The sequence below is a fragment of the Heteronotia binoei genome, chromosome 9 (genome assembly GCF_032191835.1).
Source record: "Heteronotia binoei isolate CCM8104 ecotype False Entrance Well chromosome 9, APGP_CSIRO_Hbin_v1, whole genome shotgun sequence".
NCBI lineage: Eukaryota > Metazoa > Chordata > Lepidosauria > Squamata > Gekkonidae > Heteronotia > Heteronotia binoei.
This window is the reverse complement of record NC_083231.1, coordinates 93,612,425-93,625,317: the sequence shown is the minus strand read 5'-3', so window position 1 is coordinate 93,625,317 and position 12,893 is coordinate 93,612,425. Positions and strand designations below refer to the sequence as shown.

Sequence of the window (12,893 nt, the reverse complement as noted above, 5' to 3'; positions counted from 1 at the left end):
CCAAATACAGAATCTAGGATCAACCAAAGAAGCTCTTTAAATAATCCCATTTTTAGCTTCATCCCTCTACTATGATAGACACACACACACAAATCCAGAGATTGCTTCCCTACACTCCTTTGCTGAATTAGAAAGAATGAATTAGTGGCAGGATATGCAACACTGATAGTGTATAGTTCCAATTAATACCATGCTTATCTTCTGTTTTGTAACTGTATCCATCATGCCCATAACAAAGCTGCACAGATAATCTCAAAACTAAAATCTCCAGTGGTCAGAGAGACAAAATGTAACGCAGTCAAAAAGTCCATGGGAGGTGCAGAACAGCAGTCTCATCATTGTTTGTTCATTAAAAGCACTCATTTCTCCCCCACCTCTGCAACCATTATAAAAGGCTGCAGATAAGATTACTATAAGACTATAAAAGCTAAAACTGAAATAAAACCAAACAACAATACCCCTCCTCGACGGAGCTCAATCACCAGGTACGCTCCCTCAGAGCAGGAACCACAATGTTAGCAGAACCACAGATAATGTCAGATATTTAAATAGAAGGGGAGAAGGGATTGGGGAGGGGGGACTGGTTCAGAGCTTTTCCATGCCTACTCCAGTTTTCTGAGAAACACTTGCGGATGGGAAGTTTCAGCAGGACCTCAGCCAGGATTTTACAAGTCGAGAGTCTTTTTAAAAAGTCAGGGGGCACCCTTTTCCATCCACTGCGGGGCTTGCCACATCTCAGCAGCTTTCTGGGGTAGGGAGCAAAAGGTGGAGGCTCTGAATATGGCCAAACTGAGGCAGCCAACCCTATAACTTTGGAGTAAAGAAGGGACTGCACCTTGCATGCTAGCGGCGGGGGGTGGGGTTTCCTTCCAACTCCCTCTCTTTCACTCTGGTACTTTACACCCAGGAGCTCCATCCGTTCCCCCTCCCAAGCCCATTCCACATGGCTTCCTCTGCCTCTCTCCTCTCCACGTGTTGCTTTTCCTGCCACAATGCACTGTGCTCTGCTCAGCTCTCCTGGCTCTGGCTGTCACTGATGATGCTTCCCCAGCTCAACCATGGCAAAAAGAATTTTTTTTAAAAGCAGACTGTGCCCCAGAGGCCCATTGGAAGTTGAGGAGCCCTGCCTGGAAGTCAGGGGACAGTGCCCCCACAGCCCCCCCCCCCCCCGCCCCGTGGCTACAGGCCTGAGTTTCAGACTCTTTCGTTTTTAAGATAGAAGTGCAGCAAAAAAAAAGTAACAAAAAACCACAACAGGCTTAATGTTTTGTACAGGTACATGACTTTCATATAACTAAATATGGCGTAAGGAACACATTTACAACTGTGTGTATAAGCTATATTCAGATACAGTTGTTTGTTACCACCTAATATCATGTCAAGGAAAGCTTACAGGTATTTAAAGACCTGTTTGTATCCTAACAGCGATACAAAGTGGACTAAATGAGTTGGCACTGTAATGGTTCAAAGAGAGAATCTCACATACACGTAAATGATAACATGTGCCAAATAGTGGAGGCGCAAGACCTTTAATCATCATCTTACAATGAGAACATTACAGATACAGAAATCCTTTCCTTTCTAAGTAATGAAGCAATAAAACATCTCAGAGTGGGGGGAGAGAAAGGTGCTCACAACACACTGCTTTTAAATTGGATCGCTGCCTTCTAAGCACACAACTTATCTTTCAAATGGGAGTTTATTTTGTGGTTGTGCAACCTTGTGCAATATACCTATAGCATTTTGATTTATAACAAATTGGACGAATGTTTCTGTAATAAACTGCAGCAGCTGACTTGAAAACAAAAATTGGGCTATATTATTACTTTCTTCTAAAATGCCAGGAGTCGTATGAAAGCAGAGTGCTTAAATTCCAGTAATAACACAGGGAAAGAGGAGTTTCATATCCCTTACTTAAACACCACCAGCATCTAATCAGTTTAAACAGAATTCGTTGCAGATATTACTTTCTGCATCCCAGTGCTTCTAGACTGAGCAAATCACACAATAACAGGGGGGAAACCTCAACAGTGACTCCAACAAGCTTTAGCTATATTTCTCCTTTATTATTAATTAATTTGTAGCACAGTAGCCACTTTCAAAGTTAAGGCATCCAGCACATGGCACCTAGTGATGCATGCACCAATTCGTCTTAAATGCTTTGCTGATTTACAGTTCAAACCTAAAAACACTTTCTTGGGATTAAGTCTCACTGAATAGAACCAAGTAGGATTCTGAGCATTAGGAACACTGTGAATTGGGATATTCCCATTTAGAAACTTCCTCCCCATTATTGCCAAAAGTCATGAGGGGCTGAATTCCATGCCTTTCAAATTAGGAAGTGCTGTCCAAGCCAAAGTATTTATTTTTAAAGAAAAATATTTATTTGCCATCTTTCTACCATGCTGAGCGCAAAGGAAGCTTATAATGTAAACAAACATGCTATATCTACCCTGAGGAGTATGAACAGTTATTTTTTTGCAAATAAAACTGATACCACCAAATGCAGAACTGGAGTTTGTTTTTAGACTGTTATATTGTTTTTAGATTGTATATTGTTTTATTATATATACCTAATTTTAACCTTAAATCGAAAATAATAAATAAATAAATAAATAATCATTAGGGATAATGAATAAACAGTGGGATCACAGCCTAATGCAATTTAAAACCAGGCACTGCAATTTATATTATAAATCAGGCTCATGAAATCAAATGCTAACTCATGCCTTGTATAACAATACTAAATATTTATCTGACAAAGCTGCATGGGTTCATCAAAACTGATATCACAGTACATCAGTCAGTCAGCAAGGTGTCCTAATGCTCTTAATGGTTTGGGCGAGACCAGACTAATACAGCTACCCTTGTAGAATGCTGAACGTTTTTATTTGGAAGTAAATCAAATCAAGTTCAATGGGACTTACTCTCCAAGCAACCATGCATGTAATGGCAATGACAACTGCCTATAAACAGTCAAGGTGAACTTTTAATTTGAAGGCTGGGAATTGTAAGGATACTTTCAAAGGATATACCGGTAACTGAAAACAAATCCGGGGGGGGGGGGAGAAGAAAATTGACCTGAAGATATGCAGTGCACTCCTGTGTTTGTTTACTTGGGAAAAAAATTCCAAGTGACTTACTCTTATAAATGTAAAATTGTAATCCTATGTATACTTGCTTACGCACAACAGCACAATCCTATTCTTGTTTACTCAGAAGTAAGCCCCAATAAGCCCAATGAGGCTTGCTTCCAATAAAGTGCATGTGGAAATGCACCGTAAAATTCATTTAAGTCATTCATTCATAAGATTAGTATAGGGTTGCCAGGTTCAAGTCAGGAAATATTTGGTGACTTTGGGGGTGGAACCAGGAGCAAAGTTCTTACAAGCATGATTGAACTCCAAAGGAAGTTCTGGTCCATCATATTTAAAGGGACCGTGCCCCCTTTTAAAAGCCTTCCCTCCATTGGAAATAATGGAGGATAGAGGTACCTTCTTTTGGGGTTCACGGAATTGGACCCCCTGGTTTTTTAAAACTTGTGGGGGGGGGAGGTTTGAGGAAAGGCACCAGATGAAATGCTGAAAATTTGGTACCTCTACCTCAAAAAACAGCCCCCCATAAAACCCAAATATCCATGGTCTCCATAGGGTATAAGTGAACTGGTCTCCATAGGGTAAAGTGGAGTGCCCGGTGGAAATTTCCTCCCCACACACACACACACACACACTGGTAACCCTGAAGCAGGGGTAGGAACCAGGGATCCCTTGCCCCCAATTGGAGATGGGGCAAACCGGAAACTGCAGTGTACTGATTAGCAAACACTAGAAATTAACTGCTTTTTTATGTTGCAAATAAATGCTTAAGCAATTTCTTTCATAATGATGCAATTATATTATTATCATCACAAACCAAAATTCATTAAACGTCCATGGAAAAATCAAAAAGTTATTTCACACCACTCTTGTAAGGTAGTACTTTCAAATGTTATTTCACATCACTCTTGTAAGGTAGTACTTTACAGTCCACTGTCTCAGTTCTGCTTTGCTTGAAAGACATAGACGGTACCACACTTGTATATGATTCCTCCTATGGGTAGCAGACCGAAGTCTGACAGGTGCGGCGGCTACACAGGTCCTAGGTTCAGTTCTGTGTTTCGTTCGCCTTCCATGGCCACTTTCTTTTAGCATTGGAACCCGTGCTAAAGGCAATTGCTCACACATTACAATACAATGTTACTTTGCAGCTTGTGCAACTGGAGATTGGCAACCCTATTACATGGCTTTTTAAAAGGATATACAAGAACACCTCACCTTCCCATCAGGGTCCTTACTGAGAACTTTATCTGAATATGTAATATCTCGGGATGAGACAGGGACTTCAGTGAGACATAAGTGCTTAGAGTTCCCATTCAAAAGCAGCCACTTTCTCCAGGGGAACTAATCCCAGTCGTTTGGAGACGAGTTGTAGATGTGATTCTGAAAACCCTCCAGGCCGTTCCTGGAGATTGGCAACCCTTGCTACAATCCACAGGCACTTGGGAATTAACATTCATAAGGACTATAAAACACACCTATCTAGAGACGTTACGAAAACACACAAGCCATATTCTACTTGGGAAAAAGTCAGGGGTACACTGCGTGTATACTGAAGAGTACCTATCCGAAACCAACAGAGCTTACCTCCGGGGAAACACACATAACATGTTATTGAAGTGCAATAGCATTTTTTTAAGTGCATAAACCAGAAGACATTGCTTCTGAGTACAATCTTGTTTAGGCTCAAGATTTAAAAAAAAAAGGCCGGTCCAAGGCACAGATTAGTGCAGCTCGCCAACGGTCACAAAAAGAAAAGAGGGGAAAAAAGTCCAGTGTCCCAGCAGCCTCCCACTAAACCCCTCAACTAAAGATAGGCCAAATGCAGAAGGGCAGAAACAGATGCTTTCCTCCCACCCCGCGCCCCCTTCACCTCGGCGCGGTCTGCTCCTGGGCACCAAGTCATAGGCGCCCGGGCCCACGTGGGAGCTCGTGCAGCCTAAGGGCACGCTTAAGGCGCGAGGAGCCCGGTCGTACATGCGGCCCGCTTGCTTCGCCGCCACCTGTTGCTCCCGTCGCCATGGCTACGGAAGGCCCAACAGGCCGGGCCGGCCACAAAAGCCCCTCCCAGCGCTACTCTTCGCTGCAAAGTCTCAGGAGTGTTAGCTCCAAGCTGTTTTCTTTGGCTGCGTTTTAGTGACTTCTCCAGGGAGCGAAAGCAATTTTTAAAGTACCTCCACAGGAGTTCTCTCAGCCCCCAAACGTATATGAGCTCAATTCACGGGCAATGGTGTGGTGGTAATTAAAAGAGCTCTCTATATATTTTTATCCTATGTTTCTGTTAAATATCTCCATGGGTCATCCACGCACACCTATTTTGTCCTCACAACAACCCTGCGAGATAGGTTAGGCAATCAGAGAAAGATATGGTTGCCAGTCTCCAGGCGGTGGCTGGAGCTCTCCCAGAATGGCAACTTATCTATAGGTGACCAGTTCCCCTGGATAACACATCTGCTTTGGAAGGTAGACTATGACATTATACTCTACTTACATCCCTCTCCACTGCAAACCCTCCCTCCCCAGGCTCCACCCCTCTCCCCAAAAAAGCATCCAGTAATTTCCTGTCTGGGGCTGGCAACCATAGACCAACTTCACCCATGGTTCAAATTCTCCCTACCAAATTCACCCAGAAAACTTTGGCAGGGAACTTCGGTATCAGGGTATGCTTTGTGTTTGTTTCAATAGTTGGGTTTTGCTGCCATTTGAATCATGGGCTCCAAGGTCCAGCTCTTTAAGCACACACTACACTAGCTCTAGGTCTCACTTTTTGGTTTTGTGTTGTTCTGTTTGCATCTTAACTGACTAATTTGAACTACACAGTTCTGTCCTATTAACTGGGAAGTCCTTAAGGGTCTTCTCAGGTAAATGGTGTTGATGCCACATTATTGATGCCACGTTATTTTCTAGGATAGCTGCTTCCTCAATAAGAGGCAATTTTTTTCTTATCATTGCTTTGCAGGGAGAAATTATGTTGTCAGCCTCCTGGTGGGACTTAGAGATCTCCTGGAATTAAACTTACAGAGATTTGTTTTCCTAAGGGGGAAAAAATGGCTGTTTTAGAGGGGGGACTCCATACCATTATACCTTACTGAAGTCTCTCCCTTCTCCAACCACCACCCTCCCCAGGCTCCACCCCCAGATCGTCAGGAATTTTCCAGCTTGGAGTAGGCAACCCTAGGGGGAAAGCTCCACTTCAGGCATGTTTACTTTAAAAACACAGGCATTTTGCAAAAAAAGCACCCCAAAACATAGCAATCATAATCATAGCATTGCAAACAATCAAAAGCTGAGGGATCCCAGCACTGCTTGGCAAGGCCATCTACCTACTCATAAATTTGTAGCAAATCAGACTGAGCCATGTGGAGCACAGTTTGCCACAATAACAGAAAAGGCAAACTGAGTATCTTATCTGAATAGACTTTAAAATTCTTCTCTTAATTTGTGTGAACTGATCTGTAATTCAGTCTTCTACCTTCTCTTGGGGCAAAAATGCAAGCCTAATATATACCACTATTTTATTTTAGAAAGTTGTTGGGAGACACTAGATTGAACTGTTTTCTGATGACCTATCAAACCACGTTAGGGTACTCCATCAGAGTCTTGATCAACCTGCCTTCTTGGGTCTACAGAAACAGCAAGGCTGTTAAACATGTAAACCATTATATTGAGCAGAACCAGGGGTTTTTTGTAGAAAAAGCCCAGCAGGAACTCATTTGCATATTAGGCCAGACACCCCTGATGCCAAGCCAGCCGGAACTGTGTTCCTGTGCGTTCCTGCTCAAAAAAAAGAAGCCCTGAGCAGAACTGATGTGCTCATCAACTTTCTAGGTCGCAAGTTTTGCAAGCATGATGTCAAGGCAATAAAATTGCCTTAAAACAAAATAGAACTATTCACAAATCAGAAATTTGACCGACTGCCAAAGAACTGACTGAATTATCACATGATTATTTAAAAAATAAAAAACTCCTCTAACCATCCCTGCAATGTAGCCTTGAAGTATAGTGAAGGGGGGAAATCATTTTCAGTTCCATGAACACAGCACTAGGTGGCGCATATTGCCATTAATTTCAAGCAATTAGTTTGCTCCTATTGCTTTTCCATAAATAATAGCGATATTATTGTGATGTAATTTAATATAAAGGCAGGTTCTCTGGAAAGGTGGCATAGAAACCTTATAAATATAATAAATCAACAAATATCTGAAGCCATTATTTAGATTGCTTTAAAACAAAAACAGAGAACAGTATCACCATAGTAAAAATGGTCCCACTGATTGCACACTAGCAAGAACAGGCTTCTAGTATGGTAGAATTAAAAGAAGCTTAGAGGGAATAATCTGTTCCATTATATAATTTTTAAAGTCCTGTGACTTATTTGACCCCTTCATGTTGATTAGAACCGCTAATATGTTTGGTCAATTGACTTTGAAGGGTGTAACCAGGGCTTTTTTTTTAAGCAGGAACTCACAGGAATGCAGTTCCGGCTGGCTTGGCATCTGTGGGCATGGCCTAATATATAAATTATTCCCTGCTGGTCCTTTTTAACCCAAAAAGCCTTGTGTGAAACCATGGTGACATCAGGGTGTGGCCTAATATGCAAATGAGTTCCTTATGCGCTTTTTTCTTTTTTTAAAAAAAGCCCTGGTTATGTCAACAGGTTGTTTATAGCTGTCTTGGTCTAGAATTAGAACCAATGGTGATGTCAGGGGTGTGGTGTAATATGCAAATTAGTTCCTGCTGGGCTTCTTCTACAAAAAGGTGTCACTGCCAGTACCTAGTATAATATAAAATATCCCAGTTTATGGTTGCCCAACAAGAAGTCCCGCCTTTCTAGTTTTAGATGCTGTTTTCAAATATAATTGGATAATATATTATCAATATGCTATAGCAAACGTTTGCCACTGGATTTTCCTGTGTGAAACACAGGATTGTTTCCTTCCATATGTCTCTGTGCACCAGCTACAGACATCAGGCAGCCCTCTATTGACTTTCACACCTCTTTGTGTGACTTGTTTGGCATTGGCCAGAGCTTGGGCCTTTTCCACTGTAGCTCCAGCTCTGCAGAATGGGTTCCCTGAAGAAGTGAGAGGGGCCTCCTCCTTGGCTCTATCCAGGAAGTGCTGCAAGTCATGTCAGACTAACCTTATCTCTTTTTTTGAAAAAGTTAATACCTCAATGGATCAAGGGAATGCTGTAGACGTAGTTTATCTTGATTTCAGTAAGGCTTTTGATAAGGTTCCACATACTATTCTTGATTTGATAAGGTTCTGCATACTATTCTTGTCAACAAGTTGGTAAAATGTGGTTTGGATCCTGTTACTGTTGGATCCTCAGCCTTTTGGAAAGGAGTGACAAGTGGAGTGCCTCAAAGATTTGTCCTGGTAAAACACAATTTTATTGATAACATATGGTAACAATATCTATTTATATCATTACTATCCCTGACCCATATGATATTTTCTAATCCCCCCTCCCTCTGTTACTAGACTCCTGCCGAAGTTATATACTTAAAGTTCACTTATAAAGGTACCTTTAACTATAACAATCTAAATTCATATTCTACCTTTTTCTAATACTCATTATTAAAAAATTGTCCAATGTCTTTTTATGTTCCATTCTTTCTCTACATATCCTCTAAATTTCTTCCACTCCCTTTTAAACACCCCCAAATCATAGTTTCTTAGAGTTCTCGTTAGTTTATCCATCTCACTCCATGATAAAACTTTCACGATCCAATCCCATTTCTCTGGTATTTTTTCTTGCTTCCACAACTGCGCATACAATGTCCTAGCAGCTGAGAGCAAGTACCAAATTAAAGTTCTATCTTCTTTTGGAAATTTTTCCATTTGTAATACCAACAGAAAGTCTCTGCAACTTTCTTAAAGTCATATCCCAGAATCTTAGATATTTCTTGTTGTATCATCTGCCAGAACTTTTTTGCTCTTCCACAAGTCCACCACATATGATACAAAGAACCTTCATGTTTCTTACATTTCCAACACCTATCCGACATCTTTTTACTCATCTTTGCCAGTTTTTTAGGAGTCATATACCACCTGAACATCATCTTGAAGCAATTCTCTTTAATACTCTGACATGTTGATATTCTCTAGAGTTCTTCCAAAGATATTCCCATGTATCAATCTGTATTTCCTTATTTACATTAATTGCCCATTTAATCATTTGAGATTTTACTACTGCTTCTTCTGTAGACCATTTCAACAATAATTTATATATTTTCAATATTAATTTTTCATTATCTCCAAACAGAACCTTTTCCAATTCCGTTTGTTCACGTCTGATTCCTTCAGATCTAATATCATTTTCCATCAGACTTTTTATTTGTTGCATTTGAAACCAGTCATACTTGTTGTTTAGCTCTTCAGCAGATTTTAATTCAACTTTATCACCTTGGATCTTTAGTAATTGATTATATGACAACCCTTTCTCTTCATCAGATTCAACTGTTATTTTTATTACTTCTGCTGGTATTATCCATAACGGCTTTCTTTCATCACCATATTTCTTGTACTTTATCCATGTATTTAACAAATTATTTCTAATATAATGGTGAGAAAAAAAACATCCATCTTTTTTTTTCCCATAGTACATATAAGCATGCCAGCCAAATTTGTTTCCATGAGCTTCTAGCAATAAAGGTTTTTTGTTTAACAATATCATCCAATCCTTTATCCACGCTAAACAAACTGCATCATGATATAGTCTTAAATCTGGAAGTAGAAATCCTCCCCTCTCTTTAGCATCTGTTAAAATTTTCATCTTAATCCTTGGTTTTTTCCCAGCCCATACAAATTCTGAGATCTTCCTTTGCCATTTATTAAATTGTTTACTATCTTTCACAATCGGAATAGTTTGAAACAAATACATTATTCTTGGCAAAATATTCATCTTAATTGCAGCAATCCTACCCAATAAAGACAGATTAAGTCTGTTCCATTTCACCATGTCTTCATCCATTTTACGCCATAACTTTTCATAGTTATTTTTGTACAAATCAATATTCTTCATTGTTATTTCTAAACCTAAATATTTAACTTTAGAGGTAACTTCACATCCCATCAAACTCTGCAATTCTTTCTGTTTATTTAGTTGCATATTTTTACATAAAAATTTCGATTTTTCTTTATTTATATAAAGTCCTGCCATTTCTCCATATTCTATTATCTTAGCTAGCAACAAAGATATCACTTGTATCGGATTTTCAGTTATGAATACAATATCGTCCGCAAATGCTCTATATTTATAAAAGAATCCTCTGATTTTCAGACCTTCTATTTCTTTATCATCTTGTATTTGCCTTAGCAAAATTTCAAGAGTCATTATAAACAACAATGGTGAAAGCGGACATCCTTGTCTTGTACCTTTGCTCACCTTCATTTCATTTGTAAGGTCTGCATTTATACACAATTTTGCGTGTTGGTCCATATATATTACTTTTGTCATTCTTATAAAATGCTCTCCAAGATTTATTTTTTCCATTACTGCAAACATAAAGTTCCAGTTCAGATTGTCAAAGGCTTTCTCTGCATCTACAAAAAATAACGCCGCCTCTTTTTCTGGATGTCTCTCATAATATTCCACAATATTTACAACAGTTCTTATATTGTCTTTTATTTGCCTTTTAGGAAGAAATCCTGCTTGATCTTCCTTTATAAAGTTAATCACATATTGCTTAAGTCGTTCTGCCAAGATTCTTGTATATATCTTATAGTAACTGTTTAATAATGAAATTGGTCTATAATTCTTTACATTTGTGACATCCCTATCTTCCTTAGGAATCAACGAGATTACAGCTTCTTTCCAAGTATTTGGAATTTTCCCTTTTATTCTTATCGTGTTCATCAATTTTTGCAATTTTGGTACCAACTCATCTTTAAAAGTTTTATAAAATTTAGTTGTATATCCATCCGGTCCAGGAGCCTTACCTACTTTCATTACATTTATTGCTGCTTCAATTTCAATTTTTTCTATTGGATCATTCAAACTTTTTTTCATATATTCAGTATCCCAAACCGTCTGGAATTCTATATCATCAGTATCATTTATTTGGAAAAAAGCTATGGTTTCTTTTTCTAGAAATGTCACAGTATCTTTATCTTGTAGCAAATCCTCATTTATTCTCCATCTTCTTGTTTTCTTTTGCAGTTTTGTAGCCCAAAATATTGGATTATGATCTGGGACCTGTTTTGTTTAATATCTTTATAAATGATTTGGATGAAGGAACAGAGGGACTGCTTATTAAATTTGCAGCTGATACTAAATTGGGAGGGGTAGCAAATATAGTAGAAGACAGAGACAGGATACAGGATGATCCTGACAGACTGGAAAACTGGCCTAAAACAAATAAGATGAATTTTAATGAGGATAAATGTAAAGTTCTGCATTTAGGTAGGAAAAATCAAATGCATCATTATAGGATGGGGGAGACTTGGCAGTACTATGTGCAGAAAGGATGTAGAGGTCTTAGTGGACATACACTGAACATGTGTCAGCAATGTCATGCAGTGGGTCGAAAGAAAATATGTGAACTAATTACTGTTCTGGAAAAGGTAAAGGCTTGAAATGCTGTCTCATCATAAATGCAGCCCAAGAGGGGTTTCTGCAATAGAAAAGGATCTGTTCTCCTGTACTATATCAATTGTTTCTCCATGTATGCTGCCATAAACAGAAGAGGCCCTCCATTTGCTCCCCAGATGTAGGTAAGTACTGTCAAGTTGTAATAGAGTTGTCATTCTCCAGGTGGCACCTAAAGATCTCCTGCTATTACAACTGATCTCCTGACAACCAAAATCATTTCCCTTTGAGAAAACTGCTGCTTGGAGGGTGGACTATATGGCATTGTATCTTGCTGAGGTACCTCCTCTCCCCAAACCCCAACCTCCTCAGGGCCCACTCCCAAAATCTCCAGGTATTACCCAAACTAGAGCTGGCAACCCTAAATCATAATCAACTTCTGGTGGCTTTCAGTTAGGCAAGTGAGAAGCAGAGGTGGTTTGCCATTGCCCTCCTCTGTGGTCTCCCATCAAAGTACCTACAAGACCCTGCTTTGTTTCCAAGACCTGAGGAAGTCAGGATATGTCATGCCACCTTCCCTCCCCACCACTCCTCTAGGAATACGCTTTTCCTCCACACGTAATCTACTTATAATTAAGCAAATATAATGCACCCAGCCCCCTAAGAAATCCATAATTCTCCAGTGCACTTTTTCATCTCTGTATTTGTCTGCAGGTAACATAATGGAAGGATTTTTAGAATGGAAGTTCTGGTGGCACGCTTGTTGATGGGCCATAGAAGTGCACTGGGCACCAGCTGACCGACCAGCTCTTTCCCGTGCTTTTAGCTGTTATTGTGTATTCAAAACTACCAAAAAATAATCAATGGGCTCCTGAAATCTAAAGAAACATCTGTTGCCAAGGGATGCTATGCAACTGCTAGACTTCAGAGTATCATATTGACAATTGTGAATGGGGAGTGGGAGGCGCCTTATGACTCAGTCTCTTGATTAAAATGCAGTCCACACTGTGAAAGTGGATGAGGGCCCTCCGCCTCTGCAATGAAAGCCTATGGAGTCTGGCATTTAAGATGCCTGCATTGCTTCCTTCTCCACTCACAATGTGCTTGGCACATTCGCTTGTAGCTGAAAAATAAAGGAGTGTTCTATTCATCTTCCAGTGCTACCTCTAAACAAAGGTTACCCAAACCACAAACTCTTTAATAAAGAGTTGTTCTAGTTTTAGAGATGAATTATGCACACACACAGTGGGGTTTTTTTTTAAG

General features: G+C 39.7%; 1 protein-coding gene across 1 annotated transcript in view; it reads right to left on the bottom strand.

Moving 5' to 3' along the window:
- The window catches only part of STPG2 (sperm tail PG-rich repeat containing 2), a 303,935-nt gene extending 298,799 nt beyond the window's left edge, over positions 1 to 5,136 (bottom strand). The window contains exon 1 of the mRNA XM_060247026.1: positions 4,969 to 5,136. Within this exon, the coding sequence (XP_060103009.1) occupies positions 4,969 to 5,074 (106 nt within the window). The 5' untranslated portion in view covers positions 5,075 to 5,136. The remainder of the gene's footprint in view (positions 1 to 4,968) is intronic.
- Positions 5,137 to 12,893: the final 7,757 nt, after the last annotated feature.